Source organism: Carya illinoinensis, chromosome 12 (assembly GCF_018687715.1).
Source record: "Carya illinoinensis cultivar Pawnee chromosome 12, C.illinoinensisPawnee_v1, whole genome shotgun sequence".
NCBI lineage: Eukaryota > Viridiplantae > Streptophyta > Magnoliopsida > Fagales > Juglandaceae > Carya > Carya illinoinensis.
This window is the reverse complement of record NC_056763.1, coordinates 27,029,697-27,053,592: the sequence shown is the minus strand read 5'-3', so window position 1 is coordinate 27,053,592 and position 23,896 is coordinate 27,029,697. Positions and strand designations below refer to the sequence as shown.

The 23,896-nt window shown below is 35.1% G+C and overlaps 2 protein-coding genes and 1 non-coding gene across 3 annotated transcripts; 2 read left to right on the top strand and 1 right to left on the bottom strand.

The window, feature by feature from the left end:
* The first annotated feature begins 11,631 nt into the window (after positions 1-11,631).
* LOC122288910 (protein IQ-DOMAIN 22-like) lies at positions 11,632-15,691 on the top strand. Its single transcript, XM_043095731.1, has 4 exons — positions 11,632-12,204; positions 13,723-13,929; positions 14,490-14,570; positions 14,664-15,691. Exons 1-4 carry the CDS (start codon positions 11,731-11,733, stop codon positions 15,408-15,410), a joined length of 1,509 nt encoding a protein of 502 aa, XP_042951665.1. The 5' UTR covers positions 11,632-11,730; the 3' UTR covers positions 15,411-15,691.
* Positions 15,692-15,845: 154 nt separating this feature from the next.
* TRNAV-AAC lies at positions 15,846-15,919 on the top strand. The gene has a single exon. It is a non-coding gene; the product is annotated as a tRNA-Val (tRNA).
* A 774-nt stretch (positions 15,920-16,693) lies between these two features.
* Positions 16,694-20,393, bottom strand: LOC122290318 (RHOMBOID-like protein 2). The gene is made up of 5 exons (XM_043097953.1): positions 19,871-20,393; positions 18,500-18,663; positions 18,027-18,190; positions 17,447-17,697; positions 16,694-17,049 (listed from the first exon to the last, which is right to left on the bottom strand). Exons 1-5 carry the CDS (start codon positions 20,137-20,139, stop codon positions 16,938-16,940), a joined length of 960 nt encoding a protein of 319 aa, XP_042953887.1. The 5' UTR covers positions 20,140-20,393; the 3' UTR covers positions 16,694-16,937.
* Between the last annotated feature and the right edge of the window lie 3,503 nt (positions 20,394-23,896).

Sequence of the window (23,896 nt, the reverse complement as noted above, 5' to 3'; positions counted from 1 at the left end):
AACTAACCAACCATATCTCTCAGTTTGGAGGACTTTTCAAGTCAACTATATCGTTACTGTTTTATCATAGATATTGTTAACATAAAGAGGGTTTTGGTGAATCATAAGTATATGTATTTCTATGTTTAAAACTATGTAAAGTAAGCTTATATATTGTTGAATACGGCCAAAGTAAATAAGGAAATACAATGAAGAATGAAAGATTCTAACCTAGCATAATTACATGAAACTAAGAATATTATCACAATTTTCTAAGAATATTAGCTATAATTTAAGTGGGCCGAATTCAAAAAATAAAAAAATTAAGAATCTTACTTGGGCCGATGAAACTGGGCTTGAATTGGGTTGGACTAAGCTTGGGTGGGTTGCTGGAGTGAATCAGGCTTGGGTGGGCTCCTGGAGTGAGGCGCACACGTGTGGTCAAACGTGCCTACTAATGTAGTAGCGCGTGACGTAGGGAAACGAGAGGCGGTTGATACAAAAATGCTGATAAAACTCCCAGGACCCTCTTTATGATCTTATTTGATGAGAACTGAGTGAAAGCAAAACATAAACACGTGATAAATCCACTATAAAGTGCAATGGAAACCAAGTACTGGTGTGGAAGAAAGAAACACCAAAAGGATGGCTTACACGGCCAAGGAAATTGTAGTGGCGACTCTGATGCCATGTTTAAATAGAGAGGGTTTTGGTAAATCATAAGTGTATGTATTTATATGTGTTTAAAACTATATAAAATATGCCTAGATATAGTTGAATATGGCCAAAGTATATAAGGAAATACAATCACTACAAGAAATCTAGCATATTGCAGCAATTTTTATATTGTTGCAAAAAAAATCGCTGCAAAAAGTCATCTATTACAGCGTTTTTTAAATTGTCGCTCATTTTTTTCTCAAAACTGAAAGGATTCATAATTTTTATATTTACAGCGAAAAATATAACATTTGCAACGATTTTGTTCACTACATTTGTAAAAATATGTTCGCAGCGCCTAAATAATAGTCGGAATTAAGTCTAGGCGCCAAATTTCATTTCCACCCCCCTTCCCCCCTCTCGATCCCTAGCGATCTTCTCCCTAGACCCACGCCGTCACGCACAACTCGTCGCCAGCGACCCTACCATGTCACTGCCACCTCATCTCGATGTCCACCCCCTCTTTCTCCCCAAAATCTCATGTCGAAAATTTCATTTTCTCCAAATCTGGCCTCTCTCTCTCTCTCTCTCTCTCTCTCTCTCTCTCTCTCTCTCTCTCTCTCTCTCTCTCTCTCTTGTCGCTAGGGGCACCTTTTGCCACTGCTCACACGTCGACGCCATTGTCAGTCCTCTATCAGAGCCCCCTTCTCCTCCATGCCTAGCCCAGCCTCCCAAGGCCCTTATTCTGTCCCTTGCTCTGTTTGCAATCCACGACCCCCACATGGTTTACTTCTCTGCCAATCCCTTGTGAGTTTGGCTTATTCTTTTCTTCTGTTTTTCTTCATGTTTTGCTAGAATATATATATATATATATATGATATATATATAGTAATTCTCACCCTAACATTTATGATTTCCCATTTGTAACATTTCCGAGGCTCAAATCTATGTTCATTGATTTGAAATTGCTATCTTGTAACGGAAACCCTAACTTATTAGACACTTGATCTGTTAATACACCGTTGGTGTTTCCCTGTGTATGTCGCCCATTGATTGAAAAGGAATGGGCTTCTTGTCTTGGGGTCCATTAGCACTAATCCCTGTTTCTAGTGAATCATTTCCAACTCTCATGGCTTGTGTTCTTCTTAGTAATCTTGGAGCATCTAGAACCATGTTTATTGTTTTTACTTTTTTGTATCTACTTGGTTATGGCAGCTAACATCTTTTGAATGTCTTTTGTCTTTATCTTTTTGTTTCACAAATACAACTTACATATTTTATCTATTGAAGCTGAACGGAAGATGAAAGATATGAAAAGATTGGCAGCTGGCGAACTGAAGGTATATCTTTGTTTCTTGTTATTAAATCAAGGGTGATGCTGATGTTCTCAATATTGCTGCTCAATTTTATTATCTCTTTATTTTCTTCTGGTTTCTTTGTGTTTGATTGATAAATGATGAACTCTAGTTTTATTTGAAGTTTGAGATTGGATCTGCACAACCATATGTTACTTACCTTGTATTGATTACACACATATGTTACATGGACTTGCACTCATTTTAGTTATAAAAAAATGTTACGTGGACTTACATATAGGTTGTGGGTGTGGGCAACCATCATGTGCTACATTGGAGTATAGGTTAGACAACGTTCTATACACGTTCAAAAAAGCTCTTGTAAACTTGTGCATGAATGTTCTTTATTTGTAGAGGAAATTAAAATCTTAGAATTACGGACGTGTCATATTTTTATGTCTATTGGATGGGTAAGGAGAGTGGCCTGGGTATTACTACTTATACAAGTTTATTGTGGTTTTTAATATAGTTATAATTGGACGTTGGGATTTCTAGGTAATTTGAAAAATCCCAAAAAGGCTAGTGTGCAAATGCATGTGTGATTATGCAAGGCTTAAGATTATTAAGCGATTAACTTTATTTAGCTGCCATCTTAACTTTGAGCTTTAATATATATAATCTCCCTGTCTCTCGAGTTTCATCCTTATCCATATTTCATCCTTGCTATATTCATTTATTTTCATTCATATATAGTTTATCCTTTTGCAGCGATTTTAGTCTTTAGAAAAAATATTAAATGCAACAAAAGAAGCAAGCGATGCTTTTGATATGGGGTATTTACAGCGCTTTTTAACCTTTTGCAACAATTTTAGTCATTGAAAAAAATATTAAATGTAACGAAAGAATCAAGCGCTGCTTCTGATATAGGGTATTTACAGTACTTTTTGAATTTTTGTAGCGATTTTAATCCTTAAAAAAAATCTTAAATGCAACGAAGGAAGCAAGCGTTGCTTCTGATATCGGGCATTTGCATCGCTTTTTTATCTTTTACAGCGATCTTAATCCTTGAAAAAATATTAAATGTAATGAAAGAAGTAAGCGTTGTTTTTGATATGAGGTATTTGCAGCGCTATTGTAAGCTTTTGCAAGAATGGATTATAGTGTCGAACGTGCAAGAAACTAAAAATGTTGAAATTGACATATTGCAGCGTTTTTAAGTAGTATTTGCAACATTTTTTAGCGCTGCAAAAAACCATATTTCTTGTAGTGAATGAAAAATAAAGATTCTAACTTGGCATAATAACATGAAGCTAAGAATATTATCACAATATTCTATGAATATTAAGTATAATCTAAGATACGTAAATATAAACTAACATATATGATGAGAAGGATCATGCAGTAATCATTACAGGTAAGACCACCCAAACATGAGTGGATTTTCCATGGTATATATTATAGGAACCTTTGTTTATTCTATTCATCAAAGGGGAAAGTAGAAAGGAAAAACCTTATCTTTAAGGGTTTACAGAACAGAAAGCTTGACGTTTTGGCAACAACTTTATACTTAATTGATTGAAATACAGTGTAGTACTGCTCTATTATGTTGAGCTAGTTGTCAGTAGTGTGTGTGCACCCTATCGAGGAGACCTTTCCAAGGCCATGCCAAGCAGTTTGCGAAATCTTTGCCATCATCTCAAAGAATCCCTTCGAACTTCCTGCACTAAAGAGAACCACCTAGCTTATATAAATATATATATCATGGAAAAATAATCCCCGGGCGAAAAAACAGTACTTCAGCTATTCTAAACTCTGAGATCGACTATATGAAATTCAGGTAAATAGGGGGTAAATTATGAAGCTGTTGTTGATCTCCTTGTTGCATTCTCGGATTATCACAGCTTTGACAAGATGTTAAAGGAATCACAAAACCCTAATCAGACAAACGTTTAGGATTCCAAGGTTCATAATTGGCCAGTTCCAAGCCATTGTCGAAATCCCATCCGCCTCTATCTCTGGCTTTCACGTGAAAGTTGAAACTGCCTCAAATATATATGTGGTGAAAAAAAAAGTAACAATAACAAGGTAACGTAATTGGGAACTGCAGATAGTGGATGGTCATGATTCATGACATTGACCAGGACCTTCCTAGCTAGCTAGCTACTTGGTGATGGTCGAGTCCGTGGCTCAATATTGGAGGCGGTGCTGATCTATGTGTTGAATGGCTTACTACTAGTGAAAGTTTTCACCAAGGAATAAGAACAAATTAAAGCATACACACAGCTAAAGAAGATCTAAGAAGAGATATGATTGTGTAAAAGAAAAAGGAAAAAAGTGGCCAGCCGAGTGAATCACGAGAAAGAATTATGAAGTGTGGCATACTTCATGGCGTCATCTTCATTACATGATACAGATACTGTAGTATTCATGTGCGTGGACACTTGGAAGATTGCGAAAGTTGGTGAAAACTGAAAAGCATAAAATTATAGACCTTTTAATACATTTAATGGACGGTTGAAGAATGGTTTTCCATACTTGGCTAATAATTTGACAGACAGATCCTCATGAAAACGTCTTCTCAAAAGAGAAATGATCATATAGCCAACCATATTTTGCACCGAATTTTTGTTGAACTTTTTAATAAGTTTGATATATATATATTTAATATTTGAAGTTCTCAAATCAAGGTACTGCTCCTTTCCTGCAAAATCTCCTTAAAAAAGGCCACAATTATGGCTCAATGCTTCTTTTGTTTAGAGTAATCCAACTTATATATATATATATATATATATATATATTTTTCAAGATTTGGGAGGGGGTTTCGAATCCCAAGTCTCCAAAAGGAATGGGGGTTTCACTCTGGTGTTTGTGTGCGTGAATAACATTCTGGTGTGTTCCTGTTTCTTAAGGATGGAGATACGAGGTAGCAGTAGTGAACAGCCTCGTCTAAAGCACCAAACACAATTCATGACTATAATGCACCCTTACTTACAAGCCGCGGTAACTTGGCATGCAGGATGTTTGCTTTGTTCATCGGAGCTTCGGTAATCATAGGCGTCACACATTGGGTTTACAGCTGGAGAAATTCCGGATGTAAAGGAAAACTCCCACCGGTTCAATGAGATTGCCACTGGGATCCTGATTAATGCTATAGATAATCATGTGGGTCTCTATTCATTATGTGACAGATTCTGATATTATGAAAAAATTTATAAGACTAACTTATTTCACAAAATCGGTTCAAAAAGATATGTTTATTCCAATCTTATAAACGTATCCAAAATTTTTTCATAGGATTTATTAAATTATTCATCAACACTGACATTTAAGTAAAATAACAAAACCCATGTGGGGTGGAAACAGTTGCTGATGATCAGCATAGCAAAACTCTTTCTAAATACCGAATCACCCAGCATCCAAAAAATCCAAATCGTGGATGAACATATTTCTAACAAATGATTTACGTCACAATATTTAAGGATATATAACGTAACAACTCTGGACGAATTGACGTGGGTATCTTAAATTTTATCGTTTTTAATTATATATAACGATCGTGTAACATATTTTAAATAATTTTTTTATTAATTAATTAAATGCCACCTATTTAAAATAGAAAAATTATATTAGTTGATATAATTTATTTAAAAAATAAATTTTAAATTTAAATTTTACAAATTAAATTTTACCATTTAAATAATATGAGTTGTGTACTCCACACAACGACTTGAAGATAAAATAACTATGTAAAATATGATATTTCACCAAATATAATTGAAGATAACTAAAATTAAGATTAAAAAAAAATGACTCGTCAATTTTATATGAAAATCACAATTGAAACTTTCTATAAAAGAGTACAAAGAAGGAAATAATTGAACATTAATGTATAGATATTATAGCATGAAAAAACTTAATTATTTATTCTAGAAAACTTCAACTATTTAATTGGTTTTAAAAAAGAGTCAAACTATTAATGTATAGATATCTTAGCATGAAAAAAAATAGAAGCTGTTAGAGATACAAAAAGATCATACAAAAGAATCCTATATACTAATGTGACAGTGTGCCACGTGTCTATTTTCCATATCCCCTCATTCTCTCACTTTCCCTCTCTCTCCTCTTTCCCCCTTCAACTCCCCGTAGCCATGCGCCCCTTCCCCTCACCCGACTCTCTCTCTTAGCCACAATAGCGTTGCAGTTGCTCATAGCTAACCACCACCAGTAACCGTTCCCTATCACCGGTGACCTCCGACAAGACCTGGGCCCCACAGTGCAGCCCCTTTCTCTCTCCTCCTCCCAAAATCGAGCCCTTCTCCTCCTCCCAGCCACATTGCTCCACCACACCCAGCCTTGGTGGTCAGACGGCAACACCAATCATGGCGACTTCCTCTGCCTAATGGAGTCTTGCTGGACAGAGTGACATTGTGATCCATGGCCCGACCCGATTCACTCAACAAGGCATACTCTCGAATCTGCGCTCATTATTGGTGCTCCATCCACGCCGACGATACCACTTGGACCACCAGCGTTTTCTGCCCACCATGAGGTGGTCGGCATAGAAAGGGAAGGGGGAGATGCCGAAGGAAGGGAGAAAATGAGAGAAGAGAGAAAAAGAGATAGGGAAAAAAAAGACATGTGGCATATTATTAATGTGTCACATCAGTGTGTAGGATCCTTTTACAAGATCTCTTTGTGTCTATAGTATTTTCTAAAAATATGTGTTGTATATATTTTGGTAGATTCTTTGGTAGAGTAGCTTTTAAAGGAAAATCCATGATGTGTATGCTTTTGTTAGTCCTTTGATTCCACAACCCGGACTTTTTTTTACCTTTTGGTGTCTTTTTTTATTTGAATAATGATAGTTATAATTCTTAAATGAGTAATGTTATATATTATATTCTCATCTTACTTTTATTTTATTAAATAAGATGTGGTATATTTATTATCATTAGATGATAAAAAAGTATATATGCAATAAATAATCATTCAATGGTGATAAATGTACCTAACCTATGATAAAAAAATATAATAATAGAATGGTATATAGAATTTTCCTCCTCAAGCAGATAAGATTCATATAATTTTTTTAAAAAAAAGTTAATCCCATTAATAAAAAATAATTTTTTTTACAATAATTTTTAAGTAGTCTACATTTTTTACAAAAAATTATATAGAATTTATCTATTTAAACTTATACAGATCATTTCTATTTGGATACAGGTCGTTCACGTACGGGATTCCTGCACACCGAACATCTCAAGTAGCCGGGGATTTCTGTGTACGTACAGTCCCATATGCAGGTTGCTACTTGCTTCCAATCCTTTTTAGTTTTTTGAGCAGCGCTAACGTGTTATCAGAAAGAGACACTACAAGAGAAGTAGGCTTTTGTGATCAAGATTTAGTGACCAAAATGACTATTTCCTACGGTTTTCGTAGGAAATAGTCATTTTAGTCATTAAATCTTGGTCACAAAAGCTCACTTTTCTTATAGTATGAAATGCTACACATCATCCCACACCACACATTTTATATATTAAAATATTATTTTTTATTTATTTTTTATTTTATTTATTCTTATTAAACTAATTAAATTATTCTATTTATCATCCACACACTACATATTTATTATAGAAAAAATGAAAAAAAAAATAAAATAAATGTGGTGTGTGAAGTGTGAGGATGACAAGAAGAATTTTCCTATCAGAAATTCTACTCAGCAGCCGGCTTAAATTTCCTACACCGCACATGATGTGTAAACCCGGTCTGAAGAAGTCAATGTGCTATGTATGAGCTTGTCTATCGATATTATTTCAAAATAATAATATCATTAAGAAAGGCACAAAATTCATTTAGTCCAAACTCCTCTCAATCTCGACGTACCGATCTCCTCCCCAAGACTTCGGCTGCTTCACCGTGTTGTATTGAGATTGCTTGTTTATATCTATCCTGTGATATTTTGTATTTGTTGACTTTTGTGTCTTTTTGTAATCTCACATCGGTGGGAAATAAGAAAGAAGCAAATGTTTGGGGTTATAAATAAGAAGCTTAGCCTCTTAGTTTAAGTGCACCAGTTGAAAGCTTATCTAGTAACTTTTGACTTTAGTTAAATTCCTCTATTAACCTTTTATAAAAAGGGAAGAGGTGTAGAGTTAAAGATTTATTAGTGGGGTAGTTTTGTGGGTGTGGTGAGGAGAAAAATTGTGTGATTGTAACAATTTTTCACATAGTGAATTTTCTTCTTTGGGTCTGGTGGTTTTTCTCCTGTTTTGAAGTTTCCACGTAAATTTCTTGTATTGTTATTATTTCTCTATTTTTCTTGTTATGCCTGCAAAGGGTAGATCCTAGGGGGGTGAATTTGGAGGTCCAAATTCTCCACAATTGGTATCAGAGCCACTAGGTTCTTTTTGTGGGGTGGAGCTTTGGTGTGGTAGTGTAGATACGTACAGTCTAAGGAGGTTCTGTCTAGGAGATTGGAAATTTTAAGTGTGTCCATTGTGACCCTCCAATCTTTCCTGGGAACTGAATTAGTGAAGTACTATTCATTTCTACAGTAAATTCATCAAAGCAATGCCAGGAAGTAGGTCTTCAAATCTTGTCAAATTTGAGATGGAGAAATTTGATGGGAGAATCAATTTTAGCTTGTGGCAAGTACAAGTCAAGGATGTCTTGATTCAATCAGGATTACACAAGGCATTGAAGGGCAGACTAACACATGAAGTTAGCACTGGTACTAGTATGACTGGTGAAAGTAGCAGATCTAAAATGAGCGATAAAGATTGGGAGGATCTGGATTTGAGAATAGCAAGTGCAATACGTCTGTGTCTGGCCAAAAATGTTCTTGCAAATGTGCATGGAATATCTACGGCAAAGGAACTCTGGGAAAAACTTGAAGAGTTGTATCAGACGAAAAGCGTCTCAAATCGTGTGTATCTGAAGGAACAGTTTCATACACTGCGGATGAGTGAAGGTACAACTATTTCAGATCGTTTAAGTGTTCTCAATGGCATTGTTGCTGAGCTAGAAGCTATTGGAGTTAAAATTGATGATGAGGATCAAGCCTTGAGACTCATCTGGTCTCTTCCACCTTCCTATGAGCATATGAAACCTATTTTGATACATGGGAATGAAAAAATAATTTTTTCAGAGGTTACCAGTAAAATCTTTTCTGAAGAGAGAAGACTAAGTAGTGGAAGTAATGTTCCACTTGAGAACTTAGTAATGGTAGCAGCTGGAAATGGGAAGATGAAGAACTCCATGAAGAAAAAAGTAGTCTGCTGGGGGTGTGGATAATCTGGGTACGTCAAGAAAAATTGTCAAAGAGCTGGAGCAGGTTCGGCAAGTGGCTCCAAGTCAGTAAATGGAGATACTGATATTGATGCTAATATTGTGTCTCTCTCCATGGAAGATTTTGATCTTTAAAAAGAGACATGTACATCCTCATGGCATGCCGCTAATTTCCAAAGTTGCCATGATAGAGGATGTGTTAATATTAGCGGGTCCACAAGTTTGCACACAGGTATTGGTTTGACATTGATACAGGGTGTGGTGGAAATTCATATCGATGGCTGATGAACTTCCAGGAAAGCCAAACGTGGAAGTTACACTATAATTTTCAGCAAGGTTGTTTTCGACATGGGCTGAAGTCGAAATGCTTGGAATTGGTTTATTCTGAGTGGGTATGCTTTTATGGTGAAGCATGATGGCAGAAGTTATGAAGATCTTCATTGAGGTGAAGTTTGGCTGTGAGACCAGTCAAAGCCACAAGGTGGAGATTGTTGACTTTTGTGTCTTTTTGTAATCCCACACCGGTGGGAAATAAGAAAGAAGCAAATGTTTGGGGTTATAAATAAGAGACTTAGCCTCTTAATTTAAGTGCACCAGTTGAAAGCTTATCTAGTAACTTTTGACTTTAGTTAAATTCCTCTATTAGCCTTTTGTAAAAAGGGAAGAGGTGTAGAGTTAAAGATTTATTAGTGGGGTAGCTTTGTGGGTGTGGTGAGAAGAAAAATTGTGTGATTGTAACAATTTTTCACATAGTGAATTTTCTTCTCTGGGTCTGGTGGTTTTTCTCCTGTTTTGGAGTTTCCACGTAAATTTCTTGTGTTGTTATTATTTTTCTATTTTTCTTGTTATGCTTGCAAAGGGTAGATTCTAGGGAGGTGAATTTGGAGGTCCAAATTCCCAACAGTATTAGAGGATAAGAATGGATAATGAATGAGACTTCACATTATTTGAAAATAAGAAAACTCTTATTTTTTATAAAGAAATGATAATTGCAGTCATGAATGTACAAACGTTATACAATCATTTAAAAAAAATAAATATGGAATCTACACAAAATAAAATTAATTTTTTAATAGTGAACATCGCTCTTTTTTAAAGTGACTACACGATACTTATGCACCCCACAATTATACGTAATATTACTCATATTGATTAGCCAATGATACAATTAAATTAATAGAATTTCAATTTTATTATTGACTAATCAATAGGTCCGGATCAAGTGACTTGAGTCTTCCTTAAAATTTCAATTGTATCATCGATTGATCTATCCAATTCATGACGTTTCTTCTTCTATTTTTTAAATTATGTTCATTTTTTTTTAAAGAATTATCAGTTTGGATCTCAAACTCATTACGTCTGATTATTAAAATTTTTTCAAATTTTAATACACAATATAATAAACAATTAAATCTTTTCAAATTTTAAAATAATAATAATAATATTCTAATAATATTTTATTCAATATTTAACTTTCATTTCAACTCCACTTGACTTAACTTAACATCTAAACGTAGCCTAATTTGCACCTATTTTTATTTTGAAAATTACTTGATCACCGATCAACTAGAAAAATTATAAAAATTAATTTGAAATTTCTCACCATGGAATAAAATTAATACATCCCATCAAGTAACATTAATTAATTTTATACGATGTGCTGTTTTGTTGAAAAAGGTAATAACAAAAAATAAATCGAAAAATGAAGTTAATTACACATGAATATAAAATTTATGTGATTTGATAAGATGTTTATATTTATGAAGTTGTAGAAAATTTTATTCTTTTTAGAGTGTAATATATGTCGTAAAATTTTTATTTAATCTCATTATTATAATTTTTTAAAATTTTTACATAAAATATAATAAATAATTTAATTTTTTAAAATTTTAATTTAATTTTTTTAAAATTTAAAATAATAATAATATTAAAAAATAATATATCTAAAAATAAAAATTATCACTATCCTAACCTAACCTACTGCGCATACCTTAATTAGCAGTCGGGTCAAACCGGAAAGATTAGACTGGGTCAAAAAATTTTCTCAAGATGAGACCCAAGTGCCAGGAGTCAGTCAATAAAAATCTATTAAGAAATTACAATAAATCATTATTAGATAGATATTTTCAAGTTAAGTTAAAGTAAATTGACATAAAAATAAAAATTAAAAGTTAAATAAAATATTATTTTTAATATTATTATTATTTTAAAATTTTAAAAAGTTAAAATATTTATTATATTTTATATAAAAAATTATAATAATTAAACGATAAGTTGAGTCGAGTGTAGAAGAGAATAAGAGCCTAATATCAATCTGCCACGAAACAAGGGGCTCACATACTGACTTGAGTGACGTCATTAACATGTTCCATGTAAACTGTTTACGGGTTACAGCTGCCACGTACTGACGTCCCATGCTACATAATCCTCCGGTTCATCTTTCTCCCTCTCTCTCTCTCTCTCTCTCTGCTGCAAATGCAAGCTCCCCTTTCTCTTCACTGTCACTGACCAAATGGGCAAAGCGTCACGGTGGTTTCGGGGTATCCTTGGCATGAAGAAGCAGGACTCCTGCTCTCCAGCTCCTACAGCTCCAAAACCTCCCAAAGAAAAACGAAGATGGAGCTTCGTAAAGTCACACAGAGAAAAAGACGACCAGCGCCAGTACCAGGGTACCAAACAACACAGCTACGAAACGACGTCAACAGCAGCAACAGCAAGAAGAAATTCGTGCGGACTGGTCCCCGTCCATCAGGAGTTTGGCGCGGTGGATCCCAGCAAGCACGCGATCGCCGTGGCGGCCGCGACAGCCGCCGTGGCGGAGGCTGCTCAGGCGGCAGCTCAGGCTGCGGCCGCGGTGGTGAGGCTGACCAGCAGCGGGAGGTGCGCCAGCAACACCTCGGCTTACGGTGGCGGGAGCCAGCTTATTGGGGCTCGTAAAGATCAGTGGGCTGCCTTGAAGATTCAGGCCGCTTTTCGAGGCTGTTTGGTCAGTATTCGTTTCTTCTTCTCATTAATTATAGTTTAATGTTATTATTCCGTTATTCTTTTCTTCCTCGAATGCTTATTCTCATCTACATGATTATTGGCCGAGGAATTCACGGGATTAGTTCGAAGGATTTACGTACAATTAATGCCTGCTGTAATCGAGAAGATGTTCATCTTCGTGGCTTCGTCCGACCTCTTGGGCTTTGCCTCGAAAGGACGTTTCTTTCAGCATAAAAAGTAGTCGAGCAAAACAAAAAACGCGTTCTCAAGCACCTAGCTTTTGCTAGTTGATTTCAATTCCTGCAAGATTCGAGTTTACTCTAAAGAATAGAAACTAACGACTCCTAACTAATGACTCCTGCATGCCATGTCGTTTCTATGGACAGGAGAGAACCGTTTTATTTTTTGCCATTTTGGAGTATCTGAGGGAACCAGTTACCTTGCAGGGTAAAATGTCGCTTCCAAAACGATTGTCGTCTTCCTCTCTGTCCGCTGCGAAGCCTGCACTATTCCAAATTCCAATTCACCCGAGAGCTCTTGTTATTTGTGTCGTTTTTCCCAAAACCTTACTACCTACAAAACCTTGCGCTTGTAAATGTAGCATTCGCGTTTTCCAAATACATGCAAGAGTTGGGGTGGGACTGTACCCTTGACCGATCTCCTCGATTTTTGCTGCAAGTTTTCTGCATTTCATACCCAGAGTCAGCCCTCTATACTTTCAAATTAATGTTTTTTGTTGGGTAACTATAATTCTTAGGTTATCTTAGAGTGAAAGGCAGTGTTTGACATTTCCAGACATGCGACGCACGCATAAGCACGTAACCTTTGGTCCTAGAATGTGTTACCTTAATTCCTAAGGGGCTTCAATATGACTTTCTCGACATAAAATTTGGGTCTGTTGGGCACTTTGACGTTTAATTAGAAGTGCAGAAACCATGGTCAGAGAGTGCATGGACTTTTTTGTTTCTGACTGTTCGAGCGTGATCGATGCGACTAGTGAGATGTCCTTGTCTTCTACATGTCATGGCTTTGAAAATGATTTCCTTTGGCGCCTGTTTATGTTTAAATGTTGATGTGACTCGATCTACCCCAAAGCTTTTACTTGGCGCCATAACTTTGAAGAGTGCCCAAATTTTGAAGTTCTTGATCAGTGAACAAGTGTGGTCCTGGCATCATATCTCTTAATTTAATTGTCAATGTCATGCAGTTAAAACGAGTCTCGATGCAATGATGCATTGTTTTCAATTGTCACCACCTTTGATTTTAGAGAAATACTCTAGCCACAAAGGGATTACACAAAAGTAATCCTACGAATTGACGTGACTTAATGTAGTTTGTTAGATTGTAAAATTATTTTTATTGTAAAGCAAATCTAATATATCAGATAAAGCCACATCAGTTTGTGGAATTGTTTTTGTGTGATTTATTTGTAGATGTAGAAGTGCTCTTGATTTTAATGATGTGCTAAATTATTCAATAATGGTTAATTTGCTGAGTTGCTGGCCCTGATGTTTTGAAGGCTAGGAGAGCATTGAGAGCATTGAAAGGATTGGTGAAGCTTCAGGCACTGGTTAGAGGTCACATTGAGAGGAAACGGACAGCAGAGTGGTTACAGAGGATGCAAGCATTGCTGCGAGCCCAGGCACGTGTGCGTGCCGGGCGGGCTGGACAAATTTCAGAGTCTTCTCATTTGAGTAGCAAGTCTTCTCACCTCCAATATCACATTGTAAGAAAAAGTCACATTTTTCTCCAATAGCAAGTCTTCGCATTTGGCCAAATTTCCTGATAAAAATTTTACGCTTTGGTTCATTTGACACTTTGTATTGCTCCACTCAACTTTTCTTTAACTTAATGCTCCTCAAAAGTTACTTTTTATGATGTGTCGTTTAACTTAATGCTCCTCAAGAAGTTACTTTCTGTAACTTCATTTCAAAGCTTTAACACTTTATCATCCCTTAATAATAACTTCCTTGAGACAGGTGGTTTTTGCCGCCTAAAAATTCTTTGAGGGTTATTCATTCTCCTCTAGACACTCTGCCTCCTACGTTATTGATCATAAAAGTTTGATTACTAGATCAAGCAAATTGCTACGTGGCCATTGGCATGCCAAACCATTTTGGTGTCGTGTAATTTCTCGGTGCAATCTAAAAATTTACACATTTTCTATTATCTTTTGTGAATTGAGAACAAAATGTGACCAGACCTTCCTGTGGTTGATTTCTCTTAAAAGTATCTTATATTCGTACTTGCATCAGTTGTTCATGTTTACTGAAATTCTATATATAGGGCCCCGCAACCCCTGAAAAAACTGAGCATGTAATCAGACGCAAGAGCACTACAAAGTATGATCAGCCACCAGCACTCAAGGTTTGTTCTTGGTCCCTCTTTTTGCCTTTTTCTTTCAAAACTCCACACATGGCCTATATGCTGATTAGTGAAGTGTCATCCCTACAAATGCAGAGAAATGGCTCAAAATCAAACAGTCGGCTTGTTGGAGATCAAGACAAAGCACTATTGGGTCGGAATAGGTCTGACACCCAGAGTGACGAACAGTCATGTGATCGGCGGGGTTGTTCAATGAGGACTAGCACCATGGATGATGAAAAGACCGATAAAGTCCTTCAGATTGATATGGGAAAGTCTCACTTCACAACCAAACGCAAAAGCCTCTTCCACTCTTCTCATAATGTTATGGCCTCTGATCAATACAGCCATAGCTTTACGATTTCGAAGGACTCAACTGCCCATCGAACTTTTTCAAGTCCATCTTCTTTTGAAGTCCAATCTTTAAGCCCGTTGAAATTCTCTCTGCAGGAAACTGAAGACAGCCCTTTCCACACTGCTAATAATAGCCCACAAGTCACTTCTGCATCATCTAGAGGTGGCGGTTCAACAAGCAGCCCCTTCACTCGCACAAAGAGAACTGATGTCTCAAGAAGCTGCTTAAGTGGTTACTTGGACCACCCGAACTACATGGCTTATACCGAATCTTCGAGGGGCAAGGCGAGATCCCTCAGTGCTCCTAAACAAAGACCACAGTATGAGAGGTCTAGTTCAACAAAGAGACATTATGTTCCTGGCTTTGGTGAATCAAGATTAATGAGTGCACCAAAGGTCCCTAATTCACATGCAGACTTCGCAAGTAAAACTCATACCGGATCTGGTCGCTTGGACAAGCTTGGGATGCCAATGGGTTACAAATACTAATCTGTATGACATTATGTTCCTGGCTTTGGTGAATCAAGATTAATGAGTGCACCAAAGGTCCCTAATTCACATGCAGACTTCGCAAGTAAAACTCATACTGGATCTGGTCCAAGCATCTGGTCGCTTGGACAAGCTTGGGATGCCAATGGGTTACAAATATTAATGTGTCCATACAGATTTGTTTTCTTGACCTATCATCTAATTTGGCTAACTGTTGTATTTAGTAGTGAATTGTGTAATCTACGATATTTTGAATGTTAAGTGCTCAAGTCTTTCATGTTTGGGTTTTCCTTATTTGTTTTAAAAATCTAAATGAACAATAATGAAGATTTCCATGAGCGTCTTGCAGCAAGTGCATGCGACTTGAGAAGTCAAGTAATTAACGCTTCTTTGGCTATTCAATCTACGAAATAGTTTGAGCTTCAGCATCACAATGGTGTCGTGGTGTAGTTGGTTATCACGTCAGTCTAACACACTGAAGGTCTCCGGTTCGAACCCGGGCGACGCCAATTTTTCTTCGTTATTTTAGAGAGATTTTGACTTATTTTTAGCCCATTATTTAGTGGGCCCCTTCTTCTCAAAGCCCAGGAATGATCTTAGATGTCCAAGTCTGTGTTAAGGATTTTTTATTTTATTTTTATTTTATTTTTTAACTATATAATGCTACCCATGAAAGTTGAAACCACCCAATGCGAGACATATTTAAGGTTATAATTTTTCAAAATTTTTTTATTATTAATACAAATTCAAAATTCTCTTATATTAACGTGGATCTGCCATGTCCGTGATGTTACGCAAACAACGATATGAGTAATATTAAATTAATTGAGTTATTCTATTAATTATGAAAAAATATAGTTACAAGAATAATTGTATACTAATCTGTGCACCAATGTGATGTGATTGATCAAAAAGTAAATTTTATTGAAAACAGTATTAATTTAAATTTTAAGTATGAATAAATCAATATTAACATATAGATTAATGCGTAATTATGCTTATATATAGCAAAACTCATTAATTATTCATATACTGTATACTTGTTATGAAAAAAAAAAAAAATATGTATGGAGGGTGTATGGCATGATGAGTAAAGATTTTCATTAAACTATCATACATTTCCCCCTCTTCCGAATGGATCTCTTCTCCAAATTATGGGTGTCTTAAATTTTTTTCTCGTGATTTTCGTGAAATAATTTTCTCCTTTTATTGTGATTGTTTCGTGAAAAATCAAGCAAAAACAAACACAGCATTAGCCACACGAAAGAAGAGACACAGAGAGAGAAACAAATAAAAGAACAATTCATTCTCTAATGACTCAATAGCTTGTGTACAATATGACTAACTGTATAAAACTGTACCCAACATTACTCTCTTAATGTCCAGGGAACCACGAAAATATGCATGTACATGAGCGAAAGTAACAAATGAAAAATTAAAATAGTTGGGGGAAAGAAAAATAATTGGCGACGGGAAGATGCTAAGACATGGAGAAATAAAATACTTTAAAGAAAGAGCAAACTTTCATCAGTTATCACATTTCCATTTCGAGGTAGGCACACAACTAAGATAATGGCACCAGCTGCAGTGATCGTTTCCATTCTCTCCTTTAAACAGCATCACTAATCCCACTGTAAATCTGCAAAATTCATTAACAATTGTAAAGATTATTTATTGTTTTCTCATACAAGTGCATCATGCATGTTGTTTATTACCATGAAACTCGCAACTCAATAGTATTAAGAGATAAGAAAATTAGAAGGTTATTTGGAAATTAAAATCTCTGATTATGTCCTAATAACATTTGAAGAGAGCACATTTTGTTCATCAGGACACGTGAGTTAAATATGGGGTGTGATCATTCTCAATGGGAGTTGTCTATTAAGTTTACTTATTCCTTGATGTTTCACCCAACATGTGATGAATCCAATCAAGTGCCAGAAAACAGTAAAGAAGGAAAATAGACAACTCCCCATTGATCGCCCATGAATTCCAGTTCCAGATGCTGAATCAGAAACTTGAGATAATAGCCTTACCCAACAATCAGTAAGATCAGGGAAACCACCCCGAGGACATATTGGTAAGACTTGTACTTGGAACGGACACGGGCATCAGCTGGAAGATACTGGCTTTCCACCCACCCAAATTGAGGTCGAAGTAGCAAAATAAATCCAAGGAGAAGACCTGCAATGAATCCTCCAATGTGGGCGAAGTTATCGACGTGAGGAAGAATTCCAACTGCTAAGTTGATGGCAATGATGACAACAAGGGTGACTAGAGCAGCAACCTACAATTGCAAAAGAGGCAAGGTTAATGGTTAGAAACCTCACCCAATATGGCAGAAAATACAAAAGCAACCCGTTAAGATAGAAAAGGCCATTTTTCAACTATCAACTCCATTTTTTCTCAGTTTTTGCCCAAAATTTTCTCTCTCACAACAGCTTGTGTGGTCTTGGAATCAGGAAAGAGGCAGCCCCACACTATATTTGAAATGGATGTATAAAATTATTCTCTGTGGACCTGCCCCTCATATTGTAACTCGGGTGTAAGCCTAACTATTAGATGTAAGAAGTGAGCTTTAGCCCAAAAACAAAGATGTAAGAACTAGAAGCAAACCTTATTGCTATAAATGCTCCAATTAGTTATAAGCTCCGATAACATTGCTCCAAGAAGGCCAAATAAAGCACCAGAAGCACCGACGGAGATATTTTTCTGAATAAAGAGGGAAGATAATATGCTCCCACCAAATCCAGACAACAGATAGAGTATACCAACTCGCACTGCAAGATTATAAAAAAAGTTTACGTTAGAATGCCTGAAACTCACAAGGAAGGCATCAGAACAATGAAGTGAATGAATAAGGACTTCATTAATGGGCCAACCATGGGTTAGGGTCTGTACATGATCATCAGCAGCAACAATTCAAAAAATTGATGGACGTATAGGTTCAAATTCAAGTCACATCTAAGGGCCTCAATTTTAATGAAACTAATGGCCAATATATTAATTCAACTATTTTTTCAAACTTACACCAATTTGATGGACGTATAGGTTCAAATTCAAGTCACATGAATAAAAACACAACATACCAAAACCAAATTGCTGTTCTAGGCGGATCCCAATAAAGACCAAGCTTAACATGTTTGCAAGCAGGTGAATAACACCTGCATGCAACCAGATACAGCTGACAAGTCTCCATGCTTGATGCCGGTGGACTACCTTGTCCCACTCCAGAGCTCCTAGTTTATCCAATCTGCAATGTTGAAGTACAATGAAGGTTATGACATTACCACAACTGTACTGCTTGATGTTATCACCCTACTTATCAGAGAGAGAGAGAGAGAGAGAGATTGAATGGCACTTCCAACTTCAAGCCTTTCCAATCATACCAATAGTGGCATACTGCAGAATGTGTACCAGTATGATCATATACTTTGAAGTATAAATGACGAAACTATGGCTTACAATAAGTATTTCCCATATGCGTCTCTTGCTGTGAATTAATCAAGATACTTTCTCCAAAGCATCTAGTTGGAGTTGTTCCCCACCACTACCCTTAGCACAACAAATCAAAGCAGACCATGCCTAACTACAGTTACAATTTACTCTTGTATTATGAACGTTAACACTGTTGATGGCTCATTGTATCTAGAGAGGTACATCACAAGAACAGGAAACTATAATCAGTAGATTAAATAAACCAAATGAATAGATGACGTAAGTTAAATCCCTGGGCAAAACAAGAAGAACGAACAAACTAGCCCCAGCTAATGACTCGTGAGATTGACTACGATATTTGAACTTTAAGATGGAATATCACATCCATTAGGCCATCTCGAACCTGCTTGTGATAAAGTAATAACGTTGACTCGCAAGCTATGACGGAAGTATGACAAACAAGGATCATTTACATTTATCTGTTTCAACTCCTCTTTCTTACCATTGTTACCAAGATTAACTCTGATAAATATGGAAGCACCGATTAAATTTTCACACAAACATCTCTTCATTAGGATAGATGGTGAATCGGTGATCCATAGGAGTAGTTCAAAATTCCAGTCCACATATACATCGTATAGTTGAATAATAAGCAAACCACAGAATCTTATAGTTCCAGGAGCCTAGACCCGATAAGAAGATCTCCAGCCAAAGAATTAAATACAGGCTGACATAGAACAAGAAATTACCTCAAGAACAAATACTGACACATAAAAAGAAAAAGACTTCATAAACTCCCAAAGCGCTCCTTGATATTAGAGGAAACTTAACATCCAAACTCGTGACCAACAAATAAAGCCGCAAAATCAAAGAAACGGACAAGCCCAACATCCTAATCAGCGGGAAAAAACACAAAATTTCATTTCCAAACACATAAAAGACGCAGCAAGCTACAAATTAAATCCAACCCACTTCATAACAAACGGGTAAAACACAGGAAATTGATACGCCAGAAAACTCACGTAGAAGAAGAAGGTCCAAAGAGAGGGTTCTCCTTGAGAGGCTGGAACGAGAGCCTGCCAAGAAACTTGGCCACGCAACCCCCTTCAAAACCCAGATTGTTCTTTGGGCAGTTGTTGACATACATGGCCACAACGAAGACAGCAACATTGGCCACCACAAAGATTGGTATCAACCAAGAAGTCCATTCGTGATCCGAGTTATCAACATAGAAATTGTCGTTCGCCCTCCTGGCCTTTGCCCCTCCTCTCTCCAGATCAGCGCTGGCCATTGTGTATCTCTCTCTTTCTCTCCCTCTCTTTCTCCAAAACTCTTTCTCGATACGGGAAGTGTACAGATATGGAATGTTACAGAACAGAGGATGCGTTTATATTTAGTAGAGACTCGAGAATCAAATAATATAATAAGTAGGAACAGAGAGATTGAGAAGTGGCTTGGAAGGAAGTGAAACGCGGTATTGGAGTCCGAAGAGGGAGTAGTTTTCTAAGAAATGGTTCCAGATTTAACCGTTGCTCTCTCTCTCTCTCTCTCTCTCTACATGCGGGTTGCTTTCATGGTTAGGTGGTTTGTATGACGGCAGATGAAAAGAAAAGAAATTTCCCCACCGCAATTACATATATAGCCCTCCTCACCAAAATACTTTAAATGAAAATATTAATATATCATGAAAACAAATATTTTAAAAAAATAAAGCTTATTGAGCATTTGCAAGCATCTAAGTTGGCTTTAATTATTAGACATTGACTAAAGATTAATTATTACTTATTATTTAAATTTTTTAAGTATTATCGTGATTATTTATTGAGAGAAATTAAATATAATATGGTAGCTATATTCAATTTTAACTTTAACAACTCCAAAAATGTTGCTTTGCCGTGGCCTCCGATTTGAAGGGCTCACCATTCTTAAAAAATTATTTTATCGTCAAGACCATGTAATAAAAAATAAATATTCGAATAATACAAATTAAATTTATTATTTAAATAATATGAATAATTTATTTTATATACCAATTTAATAATAAAAAAATTTAATCTTTAATGTACAAAATTACTCGTCAAAATTGCTTTCTTAAGGATTTATTTGGACAGTGAAATAAGATGAAATGAAATGATTTTAAATAAAAATTGAAAGTTGAATAAAATATTATTATAATATTATTTTTTAATATTATTATTATTTTAAATTTTAATTTAAAAAAATAAATTATTTATTATATTTTATATAAAATTTTAAAAAAATTATAATAATAAAATAAAGCACACGCTAAATCCAAACAAACTCCGTCAATCGCACAAACTCTTTTGGCTTAATTTGTTCGCTCTTCAGGTTAATAGAAGTCAAATTTTAAAGAAAATGGACAAAATGGGTAAGTCCAAAGCGCGTGAATTTATGAGACGACATGATTTCAACGTTTATTAATGTAGCTTTATCTTCACAAACTCTTCTCTTTCTTTTATTTTTTTATTTTTTATTTATTTTATTTTTTATTTCATCTCTTGGGGTGCATAAAACGTTAAAACTGGAGCAACGACCCTTTCCCCAACAACCAATTTGACCGTCACAACTTTGCCAACATCTCAAACTAAAACGACATCCTGCAACAATACATTTTTTACGAGCCTTTCAACAATAATTCAATTTACAACAAAGCATTAATCCATAGGTAATCCAGATCCATACATTAATGTCCTCGATAATGAAGACGGCAATTATACATTAAACATAACTATTTCTTTTAAGTAATTAATGCAACATGTTTATAGATAAAATAAAATAAAAATGATACTTAGAGTTTTAAGATATATAAATTTTATATTTTTTTATAATTTTTTTAAGAATAAATATTATATTTTCAAATAAATTGTGCAAAATTTAAGGTTGGAGTGATATTTTTTGAGAAAAGAAGTTCAAATCATATGAAGATAAATACTTCAAGATAGGCCGTCGTTTTGAGGAAATGAGGGTTTGAAAATGGGAATGTAAATAATATTTATTGAATGGATAATTATGAAGTGTTAAAATGTAGGATAATTTAAAAAAAAATAAATATAAGATTTATATTAAAAAATAGTTTTTTAATAAATAATTCTATTATTTTTTTTTTTAATAAAACAATGCACTTATATAATCTTATACATAACATTATTCATACTGAAAGGAGCGAGAATGAGCTGGCACCGAAAGTGGGGGAGGTGAAAAATATCGTGAAGCTGAGTTGACGCGTAAACTGCGTGTGAGTGCCTACGTGTGCGTTTTGTGGAGGAGGAACCGTCCGTCACAGCAAATGCCACTCTGCCCACAAAAATTGGGGTCTTGTGTGAGTTGGCGGTTTTTAGTTGTTGGGGTTGGATATTTGTTGCTTAGAAGCAAGCGACTGTCTGCTTGTTGGACATCTGGAGGGGTCGTGCCTATCTCTTTGCAGTCATGTCAGCCACCCATAAAAATATGAACAAATTGACAGCAGACAGCAGGCTTATTGGCCACGTTGTTTATCGTCTTCCCACCCCCAGCTTATTAAGGATTTAAAACGACAAGAAAATAAAAACGAAACGAAACAAGTAATTGCTGTGATCCACCCAACAGTGTCAACCTCACTTGTTCAATTGTCCAGAACTACAAAAATTGATGAACTTGGACTTGCACCAGATTCCTCCCTATATATTTTTGCCGTTTGTTTTGGGACAAGAAGCCGCGCACAGGATGGTTTAGGATTCTTGGTAGGAAAGGCTACATTGTTATTCGCATGGAATTGACTGTTCTAAAATAATTACTTTGGATAAGCCTTTCCTTTAGATTATGTATGGACACTATAAAATCCTTCTCCCTTTCTCTCATAATTGAACAGTGACAAACCCAAAAGATGTAGACTTTTCATCATATCATGTCTTTCCGACCCTTGACCCAATTGCTTTGCCACTCATTAGCAATTGACAAAATCATTGAATTCTTCTCAACTAAGAGTATGTTTGGGTTTGAATTTAAAAGTTTTAAAATTATTATTTTTTAAAAAAATATATTTGATAAATTTATAAAAAATATTTTAGATATATACTTATAAACAGTTTTTAAAATATAAAATTTATTATTTAAGTTATAATTTATAAATTTATATAATTTATAAATTATATTTCTTATTGTAATTCTAAACATATATAAATAAATAATATTATTTATCCTCACCATGATTAATAACTTTATCTATTTATTTAGGCTGCCACCTTACTCCCTTAAGAAATGATTTGGATGCCACCTATTCAAGCCTCAAGGATCCACGAGATTTGAAGGGTACAAAAGGGCATTCAAATACTTTTTGGTTGAAAAAACGATAAAGGTCTTGAAAAAATTAGAAAGTCAAGAAACGGACCACAGGACGAGTGAGACATTTTTTTTCCTGATAAATGAAACTCAATTGAAACTCTACTGATGAAACTGACAACTAATAATATTGTATTTTCAAGCCATGTCACTCGTTTCTTGAAAACTGTCGATACCAATCGGTCTGAATGCAACGGTCAGAGCTATGCTGAGATTAGGAAGAGGATGAGAATCCTGTAGGGGTTGAAAATAATATTTTTGAATGAATAATGATAGCCTTACCACTATCTTATTATTTTTTTATTATTTTTTTTAATTTTGTAATTTTTTTAAAAAATTTTCTTTTACTTAATGATTAAGCAAGTGACTATCATTAAAATTATATATTTTTAAAATTTTTTCTTAATGGCTAAGGATGTTAAAAAAATACTTAAAAGAAAATGATAAAAAAATAAATATACTACAAGTAGTAAAATAGTGGTAAAAGAGTGATAAGTGTAGTGTTACTGATTAAGGGCATTAGAATAAAATATTTTAATATTGATATCGTTTTATGTATTGTTTTAAAATAGTTAATATATAAATAAATTATATATGTAAATATATAATATATTTTAAAATAATAGTCTATATATAAATAAATTATACATAAATATATATATAAAATTATAAATAGTCTAATATATATTGATGGTCAAAAAAATAAAATT

Bases quoted from the DNA above. Each gene is read 5' to 3' on its own strand.
- LOC122288910 (XM_043095731.1), top strand. From the start codon at position 11,731: ATGGGCAAAGCGTCACGGTGGTTTCGGGGTATCCTTGGCATGAAGAAG. The intron at 13,930-14,489 runs GTAAGAAAAAGT...TTCTATATATAG, and splicing joins CTCACCTCCAATATCACATT to GGCCCCGCAACCCCTGAAAA. The intron at 14,571-14,663 runs GTTTGTTCTTGG...CTACAAATGCAG, and splicing joins ATCAGCCACCAGCACTCAAG to AGAAATGGCTCAAAATCAAA.
- LOC122290318 (XM_043097953.1), bottom strand. From the start codon at position 20,139: ATGGCCAGCGCTGATCTGGAGAGAGGAGGGGCAAAGGCCAGGAGGGCG. The intron at 17,698-18,026 runs GTTTGCTTCTAG...TTGCAATTGTAG, and splicing joins GGAGCATTTATAGCAATAAG to GTTGCTGCTCTAGTCACCCT. The intron at 17,050-17,446 runs GTAAGGCTATTA...TGAATTTTGCAG, and splicing joins CTGATCTTACTGATTGTTGG to ATTTACAGTGGGATTAGTGA.